This window comes from Bactrocera neohumeralis, chromosome 2 (assembly GCF_024586455.1).
Source record: "Bactrocera neohumeralis isolate Rockhampton chromosome 2, APGP_CSIRO_Bneo_wtdbg2-racon-allhic-juicebox.fasta_v2, whole genome shotgun sequence".
NCBI classification, from domain to species: Eukaryota; Metazoa; Arthropoda; class Insecta; order Diptera; family Tephritidae; genus Bactrocera; species Bactrocera neohumeralis.
In genome coordinates, this window is record NC_065919.1 from 54,807,496 (window position 1) to 54,826,093 (window position 18,598).

Genomic DNA, 18,598 nt, shown 5'->3' on the forward strand with positions numbered 1-18,598 from the left:
TATATCTAACATGTGTACGATCGAATCAGAAGCGGTACTAATTCGTTTGAGAAAACAGAAAAGACAGTTCACTTATAGGGGAGAAGATAATCACGAAGATGAAGAAACAAATTTTAATTAATTTATATTTTGCTATCTTAATAATGCATTCTTTTCAATCGATTAATGATGTGATTGCTGTTTCTCTAATTGAAAGGTCGTCGCCTTTGGATAGCTGAAATGTCCTGAAACCAGTGTCCTTTCTTGGGCAAATGAAGTTTTCCAAATAGGTAAAATTCACAGGGTGCCAGATCAGGTGAGTAGGGTGAGTGATTAATGTTAATATGGAGTTTTTGGTCAAAAAATCAATGACAAGCGTCGACCGATGACACGGCGCATTATCGTGCAACAGGCGCCAGGACCCTGCCTCACGGTATTGTGGTCGAGCACAAAAGACGCTACATAACACCAAGGCAATATTTTTTTAGTGTGTGGCATATTAATAGTATGTGGTATTGGCAAAAATAGATAAAATCGAGTGGGTACTACCTCCAACTCCCATATACTATATATAATGATTTTCATTATTCCAGCAAGTTTAATGCCAAATATGTCGGTCAGTGTATGATTTATATATATGTAGTATACATTAGGGTGTGCCATTTTGAGGCAACCTTTTTTTTCAACTGAAAACAGGTTCAAAACTTTTGAAATGTGTAAAAAATAAGTCACTCAAAATCGATTATTTTACGAGAAAACTCGATTTTCGAGTAGAATCAGAATCGAGTTTACCATCCCTTCTGCACATATAATAACCTCCATATAATAACCTCCGCAGAATAACCACCACAAAAAAAACGATTTTTTTTTCCATGTAATTTATATGGAAAACAGAAAATTTGAAACAGGCACCTCTTAATATTAATATTAAGAGCTCATCTTTTGAGTGACTTTTTTTTTACACATTTTCAAAGTTTTGAGCCTGTTTTTCAGTTGAAAAAAAAAGGTTGCCTCAAAATGGCACACCCTAGTATACATATACTTTATAAAATTCTTGGTTTCCGATCTTCTGGTTGACGTTTTAAACTATAGGCGGTTTCCCTGGCATTGTTTCCTGCAAGTTGCAAGAGTATGCAATGTTCGGTTAGCCCTTCCTTACTTGTTAACATTTGCGCCTTCTCTATTCATTAACATTCTCTGTTAACATTTCCTAATTCCGTAAATAAATATTCGCCGTTAACATTGATAAGCGACCTCTGTTCAAAATTTCGTTTTTTTATTATTTTAGTGTAAACTTATACAACAAATACATTTTTTATACATTACCATATGTATGTATGTACATATGTTTGTTCATAGAAAGAAAACAAGTTTGAATAACTTAAGCGAATTTGGTGCACCGACAACACTTTCAATTTGGATTTAAAAATTCTTAAAGTATATTTGTATGTATGAATTTCTACATTGGCTATAATTGATGTATGTACATATGAGTATGTACGGCTTCCATATATCAATATTCAGAGCGCCGGAAGCGCAACACCCTAAGCGTCCATATAAAACCAATAGGAAAAGAAGAAATAAAAACAAACACAATTTCATTAATGCGACAAAAAGTTGTCAAAGATTGTATGTAATTTGTATGTATGTACATATGTATATATCATAAACATATGTACTTGAATTTACATGTATGAAATTTTATATAATTTAAGGAGTTTTGATTCGATTTCATACCCAATGCACAAAAATATATAGTGGGTATAGTATTAACTCGCTGTGTGCTTAAGTTATAAGAGAAGCTTGATTACCTCTTTACCTTAACAGGAGTATCTGTCAAGGGACTTAATCTGCCATCTTATGACGATCTCAGTAACCTTGATCATATATTCATCACTTTCAGAGACAGTTCTCTCTCTGTTCCTCAATATAATTATCGCAGATGCAATATACGTTCAGGATATGAAAAACAATACACTGAGTCATGGCAAAGCTTTTGCATTATTTGTGAATTTTCTTCTTCAGATTTTGCTATGGTGTGATCTAATGAATCTCTGATATTGGTTGCACTCAGATGAAAGTATTTACCACAACTGAACAGCAAATATCGGATTGCGATGAAAAAAAATAACGTGGTCACTACAATATAGTGAGTAAAGTTATCAAAAGCTAACCACATTTCTAAATCAGGTTGGGTAAATTTATTACCGCTCTTTTGCCATTTGGGAATATAAGAGAATATTCATAATTGACCTTTTCATAGAGTTCAATTGAATGAGTTGTAAAGAGTGTCAGCTAGTGACGGGGAGAGTAATTGTCAAGTTAAAGAGAGAATAATTTAATGAATGACAATATTGTTTATCAACAATGTTTGTATGTGACTTTATGGTCAAAATTTAGAAACTGAGGGAATACATATTTATCGTTAGTGATTTATTACACATAGCTATGTAGACAGAATGTTAGTAAATCATATTAATAAGCTTAATCATAGTTGAAAAGTAATTTGGAGAAAAATATCCTTAGTTTTTTTTTGCTTTCAAAAAAATTTACTGGCTATTTGATTTGGAATTTTTGTTTTCTGGTAAATGAATATATTTGGAAAAGTATAGATAGATTATTAAATGGAAATAGAACAGCAATTATTTGTCTGAAAAAGTCTAGGATTCAAATACTGAACAACATATTGGGGATTCTATTTCATGTTTATGAATAAAGACTACTATCTATGGAATGGCTCAGCTTTTTTTATCTACGATAAATTGAAACTCATAAAGAGGTACTTTGTGTAATATTATACATATAAAGGGTGGTCATTTTTTTTACTTAAAAGAAATATTTTAATAACTTCAATTTAATTGAGAATGAATTAATCTCGAAAGAACATTTATTTTGAAGAATATATTTTCAATCGTTCGACGTCTCAGATGGTCCATCCGTTGAGTCCGATTTTCGATGATTCGTTCGCGTATTTCGACTGGTAACTGCCAAATAATACGCGTGATGTTTTGCTACAAGGCCTGAATGGAAGCGGGATTTTCCGCATAGACTTTGGACTTGTACGCTTTCAATTTAATCTCGACGAAAAATGCGCCAAGTAGTTCAATACGTCTGTCCGAATTGCTAAGATCGGCACCGCCGGACTGGACGTGGTATATTCGGTCGAATGTTTTCCAATAAGGAATGTTGGGTCTCAAGACGGATGACGGTGTTGTGAATGGTACGTTTAGTAGGCCGGTCATGGTGACTATAAGTTCGGCGAAGCGCGCGAAACACATTCTTTAAAGTGAATTCTTTACAGTAATGTGAATTTTCGTAGTAAAGTTAAACGATTTGTAAACGTTGTTCAGGCATAAGTCTTTCCATGATGAAATGCCAAACAATACTGAACAAAAATAAGCTATTGAGTGAGTCTCGTTGGATCCCTCTTATATAGTATTTGTCCATCGCTAAAAAAAATCCACGTAGGGGAAGATTTATTGTAGTACATACCTCAATCGAAATAGCGGACTTATTGCAAAAGTAAACAAACAAAAGTTCGGGTGTCAACGAACATTTTATACTCTCGCATGATAAAGTGATAATCAAAATTTCATTATCCGTCATTTACATATTTTTCAAATACCGTATTTTTGTAAAGTTTTATTCCGCTATCATCATTGGTTCCTACTGTATATGCAGATATTATACAGAGAAGGCATCAGATGGAATTCAAAATAGCGTTATATTGGAAGAAGGTGTTGTTGTGAACCGATTTCACCCATATTTCGTACATGTCGTCAGGGTGTTAAGAAAATATTATGTACCGAATTTCATTGAAATCGGTCAAGTAGTTCCATATGATATCCGAATTGCTAAGATCGGCACCGGCACGCCCACGTTTTATATTCGGTCGAAGCTTATGCATTTCTTCTGTAAAAATGTTGGGTCTTTTGATGGATAACGACTTTTAGTGATTTTCAACATAACCTTCAGTATGGCCGGTTATGGTTATTATCCGATTTCTTCCATTTTTGAAGCGCGCGAAATAAATCTTTCTATAAAGTTTTTACATAGCTAAGTGTTTCCGAGATTTGTACAAAAAACTTATTAGAACCACGCCCACTTTTCAAAAATTGTTCAAATATGCTTTCCAATGCGATGAAATTTCACAAATCTTCAATGGCTTAGATGACAAAAATCATTTGACAATTGTGGGCAGTGGCGATTTTGCCCATCTTGATCTGTCCAAAAAATACGTCTATTTTCATCATGATATCTCTCTCAAGTTGGATCACCTCTTAGATAGTATTTTTCATTGGTAAATCATTTCGTATATATAACCAATATCTGAAGATTTATTCTAGTACTTACAAATAACCGTTGTCGAAAAAACTATAAAACTTATTAGCAACAAAGATAAAAAATGGTACAATATTGTCAAAGATCCAATTCCATTTTCATATGTAAAAGTTAAAAAGTAAAAGAGATCACTTATAACAGCAGGGGGTGCTACTAATATGCTGACATACAAAATAAATATTTATAATCACAAATAACGGTAACGAATTCCTTAACGAACTTATCAAGATGAGATAGAAGAATTCGTCGTTAGATAAGACTTTGCGCTTGAATCGAAACCCTCTTTATTCTACCCTGTTCCCCTTAGAGGTATTGTATTCAACGAATAACTTTCTTCAAGTCTTCAAGTAGTCGATTAAATCTTAATGGTTCAACGATTTCATTTAAAAACAGCAAGTCATCTATGCCTGGCCATACCTATGTTGACTTTTACATATATTTCGTGACTCGAGAGTAAAAACAAATTTTAATATTCGAAAATCGTGTTATTGTTTGTGAAAATATTCTCCATTAAGATCTATATACTTCTGCATGCGGTCGGACCAATTTTCGAAGCACTTTTGCCGACTTGATTGAGGTATCTCTAAAGCATGCCTTTTGAGCTTTAACCGCATCTTCAGAGTCGAAAAAAGTTGGCCCCTTAGTTTATCTTTTACTTATGGTACAGGCATAAAAAAAGTCATTAGAAGCCATGTCAGGACTGAACGGAGGATGTAATCGATTTAATTTGTTTTTTGGTCAATATGAATATTTTAAGTAACTGTAAACAACACCGCGTCGTAACTCACAGAAACAGTGCTCTAAACGCAATTGACAGAAACATTTAACGGTACATTTTGGAATGTATTCAGGAATATTTAAAGGCGATATTGTATATTCCACAACCAAAACCACTTAAGATACATGAAACAAACCAGATACCTCATAAAACACTATTTCTAATTTGATTCCTTCACTTTCCTCTATACAAATTAAGCAATCAATGATGTGTCGGAATGAAACTTTGGACAAATACTGCTTTTGAAGTGTGACAGCTTATGACTAAAAACTATCCCAAACTGACCAAAACTGTTGACGTACCCAGGTACCGATTATATGAACCCCGTACCTATTGCGGAATTTTTTTCAAAGAGAATTATTTTCTAATAATAATATGCTCGTGAGCTAAAATTGGATTAAATCGGATCAATAATTTTCTTTTCCTCATACACCTAATAGAAAGATTTTCGAACTTCCGGGTGACTTTATATCGCAAATATTGGTCAATAAATGAGTTCTCTTCGTGGAATTAAAAAGCGTATTTTTGAATAAAAATGTATCATTGTGCATAAAAAGGATAAAATTGGGTGAAAACTTGTCCTAGTCGCCATACCGGAGTTTGAAACACCCTAATAAGACTCAGAGAGCATCTATTTCTGTTAGCGGTATGTAGTATTGCCAAAAAATAGATGAAATCGGGTCAATACTAACCCTATATATATGTACCTAATATATGTAGGATTTTCACGATATTCAAAATGTATGTTGAATTCTTTCGCAAGAATTTTAAAATAAAGTTCTGCTGACACCTTAAGGTATTTCTCCGGCTTTGATCTTTGGAAGTTGCAAGAGTATAAAATTCATGGTTGCACCCGTACTTAGCGCTTCCCTACTTATTTTCTTAACGTTTATTGGCTTATCTCTTAGTAATTAAATTCTGTTCTCTTTCTACCCGAATCACAGAGAGCATGGAAGAGAAAGTGAATATTGAAGCTCAACAAATAAAATCGCCAGCGCGCTGATCGCACATGTTAGTTGCCGGCAAGGTTTTGCCCGGCGTATAACATAATAATACAGTGATAAGCCGTCAAACATAAGAAACTTGAAGCCGAAGCGGCAAAAGAAAGTTCAAGTGCACGTTAAAGTAACACAAATAAAAAAACAATAAACTAAAAATAAAAAAAATTCAAATTATAATAATAAACAAGTCGGTGAACGCAAAGAGACTCGTTGTCGTCACCATATATGTTTGTATGTTTGTGAGCTATGTAAATGAGTGCTAAGCAATTTTCAATTATAAAATGCGAATTATGAAGCGGAAAAGTGCGGTCAGCTCTCGTGCTGGTCTAATAGCGCTGTGCGCCAGCGTCTGGCTATGCAATTTATGCGGGAGTGCCGTGGCGGAGTCGGTGTATGTGCAGGATTTGAAGGGTCTGTCGTGGACGCTAACCAATGGCACTTACAGTAAGTCTGTGTTTCGGCATTATTGAACTAAAATGAGAAGGCGCGGCGTGGCTTATCACATAATTGCCAAGTAATAACCCGTTTATTGTCTCATTTCGGTGTGGCGTTTACTACATTGTGTCTTCCATAGATACTTTATACTTATAGTGTCTTTATATAGATATGATACATTTGTAAAAATTTTATGGTGATTACCGTTAGGCATGTCTAACGTGAAAATTCTGAAATATTAGTGGCTTCTGCAGCGCCTGAAGGCATGGCAAATTAGCTGCAGGTTTCATACAAGGGTCAGAGGGCCTAATTTGCCAGGCCTTAAGGCTTAGCAGATGCCGAAGCTTTTCATTGAAAATTTGTGGAATGATAATTAGATTATCAGTTTCCACGTTTGGAATTAAAAATAAAATTGTAAGCTGTGATTTCTCCAAGATGTTTGTGATTTAAAATTTCATTTCCAATTCGAAATCAGACTTAAAAATTTGAAGAACAAATAAAAAAATATTTTTTAAAAAATGTATTAAAAAAAATTTAATAAAAAATTTAAAATTTTTGAAAAATAATAAAATGCTAAGTCAAAAACAAAATTGTTTAAGAATAAAAAAAAATATATTTTTCAAAAATTAAAAAAAAAATATTTTCAAAACCAAAATAATTTTTCAAAACCTTTAAAAAATAATTTGAAATGTAATTTTGAAAATATTTTTTTTTTACATACATACATTTTTATGAGAAATAATTTTTTTTATTCTAAACAAATTATTTTCAAAAAATTATTTTTTAAATGAAAAATTAATTAATTTTGAAAAATAATAAAATGCTAAATCAAAATAAAAATTGTTTTAGAAGAAAAAAAAATATTTTTCAAAAATAAAAAAAAATATTTTCAAAAACAAAATTATTTTTCGAAACTTTAAAAATATTTTCAAAAACAAAATAACTTTTCTAAACTTTAAAAAATAATTTGAAAATATTTTTTTTTCATAAATTTTTATGAGAAATAATATTTTTTTATTCTAAACAAATTATTTTCAAACAATTATTTTTTAAATGAAAAATGACTTTATTTGATAAATTTTTTTAGAAAAATACTTTTTTTTTAATTCTAAAACAATTTCTTTTTAAATTTTTTTTTATTAATTTTCATTCCAAAATTAGCTCTTAATCCGATTTTTGGGATTAAAATTTGTATTATTTTTCAATCCGGTATGTCGTTAAAAATTTATAAAGATTATTTATTGGTTTTGATATTAGACATTTAAAGATTACTTCTAATTAAGATTTTAAGGTTTTGAAAATAAAAAATTTAAATCAAGTGTTAATTAAATACTTGTTAATATATTCTTCTATATTCTGAATATGAGGTCTACATATTTTAAGCCGTTCGCACGGGTAAAGTATTATTTGAAGAAAGTCAAAAACGTAATAAACACTTCCCAATGATTTTGTGGAAGGAATATGTGGTTGTGATGTCAAAACCAAAGTTCAATCGTCCCAATGAAGGAACCCAAAAATGCTGAGAACGCTAAGACTATCAGATGGACAGTCACTCTTGAGTTTTTCCAGCGACAAAGTTTTTTCTGTCTTAGCGTTTTTGAGTTCCTTCATTGGGACGATTGAACTTTGGTTTTGACATCACAACCACATATTCTTTGCCCAGCGCTATTCGTAAGACATAAAGTACTCGATATAAGTTAATGAAGACAATGTTCGACATTGCTTTCGTCGCGGCCGTCTTGGTGGAACTTGTATCACTGCCAATACTCACAACGTAAACAAATCTTAAAGTAGACTCCACCTTAACCACTGGGAAAATTATTTTAGGGCTTTCACTTCTATCTTTAATACGAAACTGGTTCGAGGCGTTTAATCAAAACTAGGAAAAATAACAAGCCGTTAAAAAACCTGAACATTTTTGTTTTACAACCAAGTGATGCTACGTAGTTGAAATTTTTGACATACGGTAATGACGAAATAATTAAATTTTAATGCATATTTTTGAAAAGTTATCATACGTTTTGAGTACAGTTTGTGTGTGGTAGTCCCGTTAAATAAACGAACATCAAATTTCATCTCGCTTATAATTTTTTCAAGTCCAACTCATTTCCATTTTATGAACTAATTCTCCCTTTAATTGTTCCAATTACAAGCAAAAAGTTACTTTGTTAGCGATTCAGGTCCAATTCATTTAATATTCACAATTATGAAAATATGGGCAAACATAACGGTTTAATAATGAAATATCAACAATGAGTCATTCAAATTAAATACAGAAAGCAAAACAATATTAAAAGAATGCAAAAATCAGAAAAATAAACGGAAATTCCACCTGTAGTGAAAATATATGGTATTTTTTTAGACATGTGGTTTTGAAGAAAAAAATAATACTCGTAATTTAGTGCGATGGCTAAGAATTTAGCTTTATTATATGGATAAGGGTTTGACATTATGTTTTAAAAATATTTTGGGCAAGTGAGCTCCGCGATTGGCTCGAATATTCTCTTCAAAAGCGTCAATCGCCACAGGCTTATCTGAGTAGACAAGCGACTTCATCTAAACCGTAAAAAATAGTTCAGCGGTATTAAATAGCGGGAACATGGAAGCATGTAGCGCCATCTTGTCGATACCAAAGCTCATTTACATAAACATCCTCCTATTCCAGCACGACTTAGCGCTGTTTTCTCAATATCTGGTTAGCCGCCATCTGTAAGTTAAGTTCTGGTTAATTTTACTAAGACTTCTTCCTTCGGTGAAAAACCATTTTTTTAACCACAACTTAACTGACAGATTACTGCTAACCAGACATTAAGAAACCTAAGTGTTATAATAGTGGAAACATGAAAAGCCGTCCTTCCAGAGTAAAACATATTTTTTTAGGAAAGTAATAGGACTGACTGTACTTTGGAGCGTACGCGCACCGACTGGATTCGATTGAGAGCGTTCCTAGCTAACGAACGAGTGGTTTATTAGTCCTAGAGAGTCAGGACAAACATTTTCGCGCGACGTGTTTCTGTGAGTGGTGCAAGCCGAAAATGCAGCGTTCCTTCGAGCAGAGATACGCGATTAAATTCTGTGTGGAACTTGTTAAATCTGCGACAGAGACGTTTAATATGATGAAGCAGGCTTACCCAGATGTCTCTTTAGCAAAAAAGTGGTGAGTTTCGATGGCACTAGGTCTTTTTGAAGGGCCGGGAAGAGGTCGCTGATGAAGACCGTGCTGGAAGACCTATGACTTCGACAAACACCGACAATGTGACTCGTGTGCGCAAAGTTTTGAACTCAGTCCGTCGACTAAGTAGTCGTTTAATAGCTTAGAGACTTTATCAAAATCTGTGGTTCATGACATTGTGACACAGCACTTGAACATGCGCAAGGTGTGCGCGAATTGGAAGTTGCACCACAACAACGCCCGGCTCACACCGTCTTTCTTGTGAACAGCTACCTAACCAAGGCCGGCATCCCAACGCTTCCGCAGCCGCCCCACAGTCTAGTTGTGGCCCCCGGATTTTTTTGTGTTTCCTTGCCTGGAAAGACCGATGAAAAGTAAGCATTTTGAGACGGCAGACGGCATGCACCTCGGCTCTCAGGGCTCTCACGGCTATTACGGAGAATGCCTTACGTAACGCCTTCAATGCTTGGAAATCGCGTTGGCAGCGTTGCATCAACGAAAAAGGATCCTCTTTTGAAAGTTTTTAAAGAATTGTAACTATTGGTTCAATAAGTGTTTTTAAATCGACTCAGTCTTATTACATTCCGGACAAACTCTGTTTGTTTTTTATTCAATATTGTTCCTATCAAGAGTGATGCACTTAGCGTCACAATTTTTGTAGTACATGTAGTATGACTTGTCCTTCGCTTCGAAACAGACTTCAGTTTCATGCGGAAGCAACGCAAAGTTTAATTCATGGATTTTTGACAACGTTTTCACTAACTTGTGATACGGGGCATTGCCTTTCTGAAACAGCACTTTCTTTTTCTTCAAATGTGAATAAGTTTTAATCCCATACGCATGCTAAAATATAGACGCCATAACCTTATCAGCGGACTGTTGCGTTTTTAACGCTTTGGAGCGGGTTCATTGTGTGTAGTCCACCCGGATGACTGCCGATTGGGTTTCGAAGTGAAATGATGGAGTCATTTCGGGTTTAGTACACTGGAAGATCTCCAAACATGGCTCCGAATCATCAACTCGTCATTCCTTTGGTCGAAAGTATGCTCGAACGGCACGTACTTGCACAGAGATTTCTCATACCCAAATATTCGTCAAAGTTATGATGAACTCCTTTAGTTGACATCATTGATCATTCAAGATTATTTGGTACACTTTTTTATGTTTTCATCAGTAACAACAACCTCTTTTGGGAGTCCACTGCGTTTACCACCTTCGGTGCCTATTTCATCATGTCTAAACTTAGTATACAAATCCTTGATGGTTGATTTTCCTGGGGCAGTGACCGGAAACCCGTCATCAAGTCAAGTTTTTGCTTCAAGCGTATTTTTTCTCTTCAAAAAGCAATATTTTATCAACACGGCAAGTTCCTTTTTATCCATTTTTTCGAAATAACCAAAGTGGCTTCACTCAAAATCATATAATTCGCAAACTAATGATCTGTTGTAGACACCGCTTACGCTATTATAGCCGATTTAACAACAGCGCGTCGTTTCTTCTTTTTGTTACGTGGCGCCAATTGGAGATTCCAAGCGAAGCCAGGCCCTTCTCCTCCTGGTATTTCCAGTGGAGTGGGGGTCTTCCTCTTCCTCTGTTTCTCCCGGCGAGTATTGCGTTCAATACTTTCAGAGCTGGGGTGTTTTCGTCCATTCGGGCGACATGACCTTTAATTCGCTGAACTATGTCAATGTCGTCGTATATCTCATGCAGCTCATCGTTCCATCGAATGCAGAACCTTTCTCTCGAAAACTCGTAACGCCAACTCATCATCGAGACAGGACTTTACTTCTCAATTGCCTACTGTGTTGGATTTCCAGGCTGACATGGTTGGTAGTGTCGATACTGGTTCGAAGATAGACGAAATTATCTACGACTTCACAGTTATGACTGTCAAGAGTGACGTGAGAGCCAAGTCACGGGTGCGACAATTGTTTGTTTGATGACAGGACAAATTTCGTCTTGCTATCGTTCACCACAAGACCCATTTGCTTTGCTTCCTTATCCAGTCTGGAGAAAGCAACAATGAAATTAATATCATCAGCGTACGCCAGCAGCTGTACACTCTTATAGAAAATTGTACCAGCTCGATTAACTTCTGCAGCACAAATAATTTTCCTCAGCAGCAGATTAAGAAGTCGCACGATAGTGAGTCGCCTTGTTTGAAACCTCATTTGGTAACGAATGGCTCGGAGAGGTCCGACCCGATCATAACGGTGCGTTTGGTATTGCTTAATGCCAGTTTACACAACCGTATTAGTTTTGCCGGGATACCAAATTCAGACATCGCGTCAGAAAGGCGGCTCCTTTTCGTGCTGTCAAAAGCAGCTTTGAAATCGACGAAAAGGTGGTGTGTGTCGATTTTATTTTCACGGGTTTTTCCAAGATTTGGTGAATATCTTGAATATCTGGTGGGTTGTTGATTTTCCAGTTCTATGCTCGATGGTGCATTATATGCGAGGTTAAGTTGGCGCAGATTGTGGGGCTCCCCTTTTTGTGGATTGGACAGAGCACAACCATACTTTACAAAGAAGCTGATGCATGTTCTTTATCAGTTTTTCGCCGTCGTGTTTGAATAGCTGGGCCGGCAGTCCATCGGCCCCCGCCGCTTTGTTGTTCTTCAGACGGGTAATTGCTATTCGAATTTCCTCATGATCGGGCAATGAACGTCTGTTCCATCGTCAACGATTGGGGCTTTTGAAGGTTAGCGCTAGCTAAAACTCGTATAAATCTATGTGTCAGGCTTAGGGCTTTCAATTGACTTGTTATATCATTACTATTTTCGTTTAGAGTAATTGAGGCGACGATTGGCGTCACAATAAGCTGATTTACAGCAGAAGTTGTCGAGCATATGTTTATAACAAAGGAAAGTCATAAGTAGAGAAATGTGGATAGTCTCCACCATTGCGGTGATGTGAGTCTAATGTCCTATTATTTTTAGAACCCAATCTTTGTTTGTCGTAAAAAAATTTATGGTATAGAGGCCCTATACAATTTAGTGACAATTTAGTTTCATAATAAATTTAGTTCTCGACCCCTTTCCGGAACATTTTGTGTTTTCTAAGAGCGGTTAAACGCTAGGAAGATATTTTCTTAAAGATAATATGGAGAAAAAAGCTTAAACATTATTATGTATAAGAAGTTGGGAGGAATATATCGAATGTTGAAATATTTTAAGTAACTCTTCCATGGATCATGGGGTAAAGCTCTTATAATTGAATGAATCTTTATAAATATTAATATTAAACTAACCAACTTCTACTGTTATTTTCGGGTTTCTAAATTTCATCTACAGCTAATACGAAGGTTAATTTACCGTCTGGTGTCTACAGCGCTGTCGCGGGTGAAGATGTGCTCAAGTCTTACAATGACGTTGACATGCGCTACATCTCTTATGGCAACTGGACCTATTCCCTGAATTTTGCTGGTACGTCCCTTTAAGAAAAAACTATTTATTATCCCTTTAGTGAATAATCATACTTAAAAACGTCTAATCTTTCTTTCACATTTAGAGGAAATCAAAGACTCTCGTCTCATTAATCTCACCTTCCACGGCATTGACACGATTTCGGAAATTTATCTCAATGGTCATTTATTGGGCTACACCGACAACATGTTCGTACGCTACACATACGAAGTGGGCCACATATTGCGGGATGTGAATGAATTGGTTGTGCGTCTGATCTCGCCGGTGCATGCGGCGCGTGTCAGAGCCGAAGAGTTGGCAGCGCGCAACATGTCTGTGCCGCCCGCTTGCCCACCCGTCACCTACAAGGGCGAATGCCATATGAATATGCTGCGTAAAATGCAGTCCAGCTTCGCGTGGGATTGGGGGCTGGCAGCGCCCTCAATGGGTATCTGGTAAATGGTGTCAATTATGTCTTATTCATTTGCTTTCAATTAAAATTCGTAATTCTATTTGTGTGTCTTTGAAGGAAAACAGTAACGTTGGAGTTCTATGAGGTGGCTCTGATACGCGATGTGGATGTGGCAATTAGTCGCAATGAAACGCACTGGAATATGCGTATACGCGTCTTTATCGACAGCGGCGGCATGCGGGATTTTTATGCTGAGCTCAAATTCTATGCCATGTATGTTTGTAGTCTTTTTGTTGTTGCTGTTTACGGTCTTCTCATTAATTTCGTTCTTTAGTGAGCTTATGGAGGAACCCATTACAATCAGTACTTATTCTCAGAAAATGTTATCATGGAGGAATCCCGTTATCACTTTCGATCAAGCCCTACCTATTGTAAGTGAGAATAATTGAAAAGTCCGGAGATTTCTAATTTGTTGAAATCCTTAATTTTCAGCCAGACGCTTTTTAACAATGAATATTTTTTGAAAAAATTTCAACTTTATTCTTCAATTGGCTCTTGAATATCTTCTGTCATTAAGTCTGTTCAGTCCTTAGCACTATTTTATGACCACGTAATACCATCTTTGACCTGACAAAGAAAAACCCTTTTAACACAAGGGTATCTCAATGTGTTGACTAGCTCGACGGAAAGAAGCGGCTTTGCTGCCAAGCCAAATTAAACTGAGCTGGTTTTATTTGCAAAAACAAAAAACGGATACACACTTTCCCTCATTTCGGGCTTTCGACCGCACCCTGTCGTTAAAATGAAGTACTTGGGCCTCACCCTTGTTAGAAAGTTATTATGGAAGTTCACTGCTTACGAGAGGTTGAGGAAGGCATTAAATGTCGTATACTGACGCAAAGGAGCTTTTGGGAAGCGGTGGGGTCTCACCAAAAGTTGTGGTTTGGTTTTACGAAACCGTAGTTAAGTCAATTCTGTTCAACTCTGCATTTGTCTAGTGGAGGTCGTCAGGAAAAGCCTCACTAGTTAAACTGCTAGAACTTTTAACAGCTAGACCGTGTTCAAGCGGCTCTCATTGGCTATACGTACAACACCAACTATAGCCTTTAATGCCATTCTACATAATAGCATCTGTAGACATAGCTAGATGCATTGCTGCGACGGTTGCTATAAGGCTTCAAGAAAATGGAGATATTAAGGGTTTTAGCGAGGGACATCCTGAAGTCCTCTCTCACTTCGACCGGATCCCTTATACCTTGTACCATTACCCCTTGGAACCTGCTCCTAGTGGCATCTTCCCGGTCATATACCGCAGCGAAGCTCATGAGGAAAGTTGAAGGGGGATTCTTCTGTGGGGAGCCCTCAATCAACTCTTGTTTTAAACTGCTGGCCACTGTAGTGTATTTAAAGCAGAAGAGGCAGCCATCCAGGTAGCATTAGATGCCTCCAATGTGTGGTTATTTTAGGCAAGAATGCAGCCACTTCGATAGTATAACTGTTATATAGATCTTGAGCTGGCTGATAGTGGAATCTTTGGCAACTCTAAAGACGATGAGTTCTCTAGAGAGAGCACCAAATTCGATAAAGATAGAAACGATCTGAGGTTTCTTGTATACGTGTATTCGGGAGGTGGATTTATGTACCTCATCCGAACTCAGCAAGCCTTGGTCAGCAACCAGCACTTGTGGAGTTGCGAAAGCTTTCTGGCACAGAGTGGAACGCAAAAGATGCATTGAATTGCTAGCTCTTAGGAAGGTTCACAACGCTGCAATGGTAGGTGTCTTAACTGAACACTGCCTCAATGGTAATCATGCGGCGAGGCAAAAGTTTTTTGAGCACACAATTTTTGAGTGGCAATGACGAAGATAGGTGGTAACATCTAGACATTTTCGTCTCCACTGTCCCGTTTTCGCTAGACTTAGGTTGAAGCATTTCACCGCTGCAATAAATTTATGGCAGGCTATTGGCGCTTTGTCGATATGCGACGATTTTTTTGATTCATATCTAGGAGTTCTGGGCGTCACAACGGACAGGCGTTTCTAGCTGTCCAAGTGGAGTTATTCGTTGGCTAAAAAGAAATCAGCCTATTTACTTAATCTATCAAAATCTAAGTACTGAGTTTTCTTATTTATTTCTAACAAATATTACAACTAATTGCCCGCCTCTATATAATAGTCTCCGGAGATCGATTATCTTAAAATTGATCAAATTGAAAATTAGAATCGTTCACGTGTATGATCTATTTTATTAAGAACAATTCTAGTATAATACAGTGAAGGAGGTTAGAACGATCCCAAAATTTTAAGCTTAAAAATAAGTATCTTTAAAGAGTTTAAAATCTCTTTACCAAACTCTAAATACATTAAACTAAGTTAAGTATACTCCATAACATACATATTATAAAATATATATCTTTAATTTGTATGTTCAGGAAAACGTGACTCTGTGGTGGCCCAATGGTTATGGGGAGCAAAAATTATATCCACTACATTTTTCGATGAAAGCCTGGCTTAGTGCAGAAGGTCCCGATACACGTGCTCGTACAACATCGACGAAGAACATAAAAGTAGGTTTTCGAACGATTGAGTTAGTTGAAGATGCGGCCAAGGAAGGTAAAGGGTTAACTAATGAAATTCGTACCAAGTAATTATAAATAATTTGAATGAAAAACAGGCGTCGGCAACTATTTCTTATTCAAAGTGAACGACGTGGAGATCTTCATGAAGGGCACCAATTACATACCCATGCATATATTGCCCGAGCTGAGCTACGACGAAGCCCAAAGTGAGTCATCAAGTAATAAAATTTTTTGATTCCATATTTTCTATATATCCACATTTTACAGTACGATATCTGCTGACGGCTGTCAGAGACGCGAATATGAATATGATACGCATTTGGGGTGGTGGCGTCTATGAGAGCGACGAGTTCTACGATAAAGCCGACAATTTCGGCATATTGGTGTGGCAGGATATGATGTTTGCGTGTTCTATGTATCCCGTTACAGATGAATTTCTTTCGTCAGTGCGCACGGAAGTCATACAAAATGCAAAACGCATCGCTTATCATCCGAGTATTGCAATTATAGCGACGAATAATGAGAACGAAGCGGCGCTCGTGGATAACTGGTATGGCACGGCCAGCAATCGTGAGCGTTTCGAGTCCGAATATCGTGAGTTGTACATTGGCACCGTCTTTCACGAGTTGAAGATCATACAGGATAACTCACGTCCGAAGCCATTGATTTCCTCGCCATCGAATGCCAAGGCAAGTGAACAGGATAATTATATTTCAAGCAATCCCAGTGACCCGAATTATGGCGATAGTAAGTCGTAGAACGTTGAAGTGCCAACTTATATAGTATATAAACTAATTATACTTATTCTGTAGTACACTTTTACACGAACTATGAGGACGCTTGGAATCCAAATGTTTTTCGACGTCCGCGCTTCGCTTCCGAGTATGGCTTTCAGAGTTTGCCAAAACTTACCTCCTGGCAGTTGACCAAGAACCCCAATGATAATCTGCTCAATTTAATACATCATCGTCAACATCATCCCGCCAATATGACTTTGATTACAACTTTGATAAGACGTCACTTGCCGCTGCCGCTGCCCGAGGATGATACTTACATTGAGGCTCTGATCTATCTCAGTCAAATCGCGCAGGCGATGGTGACGAAAATAGAAACAGAAGTCTATCGCAGTTTGAGAGACACTGAACATCATACAATGGGCGCACTCTACTGGCAGTTGAATGACGTTTGGGTGGCGCCTTCTTGGTCCAGCATTGATTTCTATGGAAATTTTAAGGTTTCAGTTCATTTCTCGTCTAATTTTAGCAATTGAACTCAATATTTCGTTTTTTGTTTTTGGTTTCCTGTAGATACTCCACTATTGGGCAAAACGCTTCTTGTCACCAATTCACATTGTGTCACTCTACGACTCCGATCAGGAAGTGGTAAATGTGTCCTTAATATGTGATAAGCTGGAAGTGGACTACAAAGAACTCCAAGTAACTATGGATATCTACAAATGGTCGGATTTGTATCCGAAAAAGCAAACTGTTTGGCCGGTCGCTTTGGTAACCCTCTTTACTTTATCAAAAATTAAGACACTTGCTTAGTTAACAATTAATTATACAGAAACCCAATGGCGTGCAGTACGACAAGATAATTCCGATTGATACCATTTTCCAAGAGGGTTTCACCCAGACCAACTCTTTCGTTGTATTCGTTTTGAGCGCCGAGTCAACCGTACTAGCGCGCAATTATTATTTTCCCAGCGCGATTAAGGACGCTAAAGGCGTAGCTGACCCTAAAGTGACAGTAGGTCACAAAGTTTTCTTATTTTAACAAAGTTCGTAGTTCGTTTACTAAATCTCTTATTTTCAGTTGAAAGTTTTCTTCACCTACTGCTACCGTGTGAACAATGAATTCGCCAATGTTATCAGTCTAAATATTACCGTTGCAAAGCCTGCCATATTTCTTTACCTCGAACTACTTAATACCGATATTAAGAGATATAAATTATCAAATAACGGCTTTATGATGTTAGAGCCGACGATGATGGTGCATTTGGAGTTCTATAGTGATGAATGCATGGATGTTAAAGAGCACGATATTAAGGTTACAACCGTGAACCAATACATGCTATGATGTGCGCCTGTGTGTGCACCGATATTTTATGATTTTGCAATTTTTATTACTTAAATATTTGTTTAATGCCAAAGAATATACATATATATTGAAGTTAGAATAACTGAACTTTGTGAATTTCTGAATCCATGGCATTTTGGTGTCCATTGAGCCACGCTTAGACCAGTTTTAGTTCTCAGTGATGCCAGATGTAGTGCCGCTACGTAGTTCATTAGAAGTGGTCATCATTCAGGATGCCATTGCTTGACACTAATTTCAATAGTTTCTGCTGCCACACCAACGATACCTCTTCAAGTGGCTCATAACGTGAGGATCTCTAATGTTTTAAGCGTTGCCTTGCTAGTACGAGACCTGCTCGTCTTGTAAAATACCACGGTAAAATGAAAATTCTGAATGTAGTTAGGTCCTTCTCCACCTGAT

General features: G+C 36.7%; 1 protein-coding gene across 1 annotated transcript; it reads left to right on the forward strand.

Moving 5' to 3' along the window:
- Positions 1–6,124: 6,124 nt before the first annotated feature.
- Positions 6,125–18,286, forward strand: LOC126760911 (beta-mannosidase-like). Its single transcript, XM_050476757.1, has 12 exons — positions 6,125–6,543; positions 12,999–13,130; positions 13,216–13,564; positions 13,639–13,794; positions 13,856–13,952; positions 15,953–16,133; positions 16,195–16,305; positions 16,367–16,846; positions 16,912–17,333; positions 17,407–17,604; positions 17,666–17,848; positions 17,915–18,286. Exons 1-12 carry the CDS (start codon positions 6,381–6,383, stop codon positions 18,176–18,178), a joined length of 2,736 nt encoding a protein of 911 aa, XP_050332714.1. The 5' UTR covers positions 6,125–6,380; the 3' UTR covers positions 18,179–18,286.
- Positions 18,287–18,598: the final 312 nt, after the last annotated feature.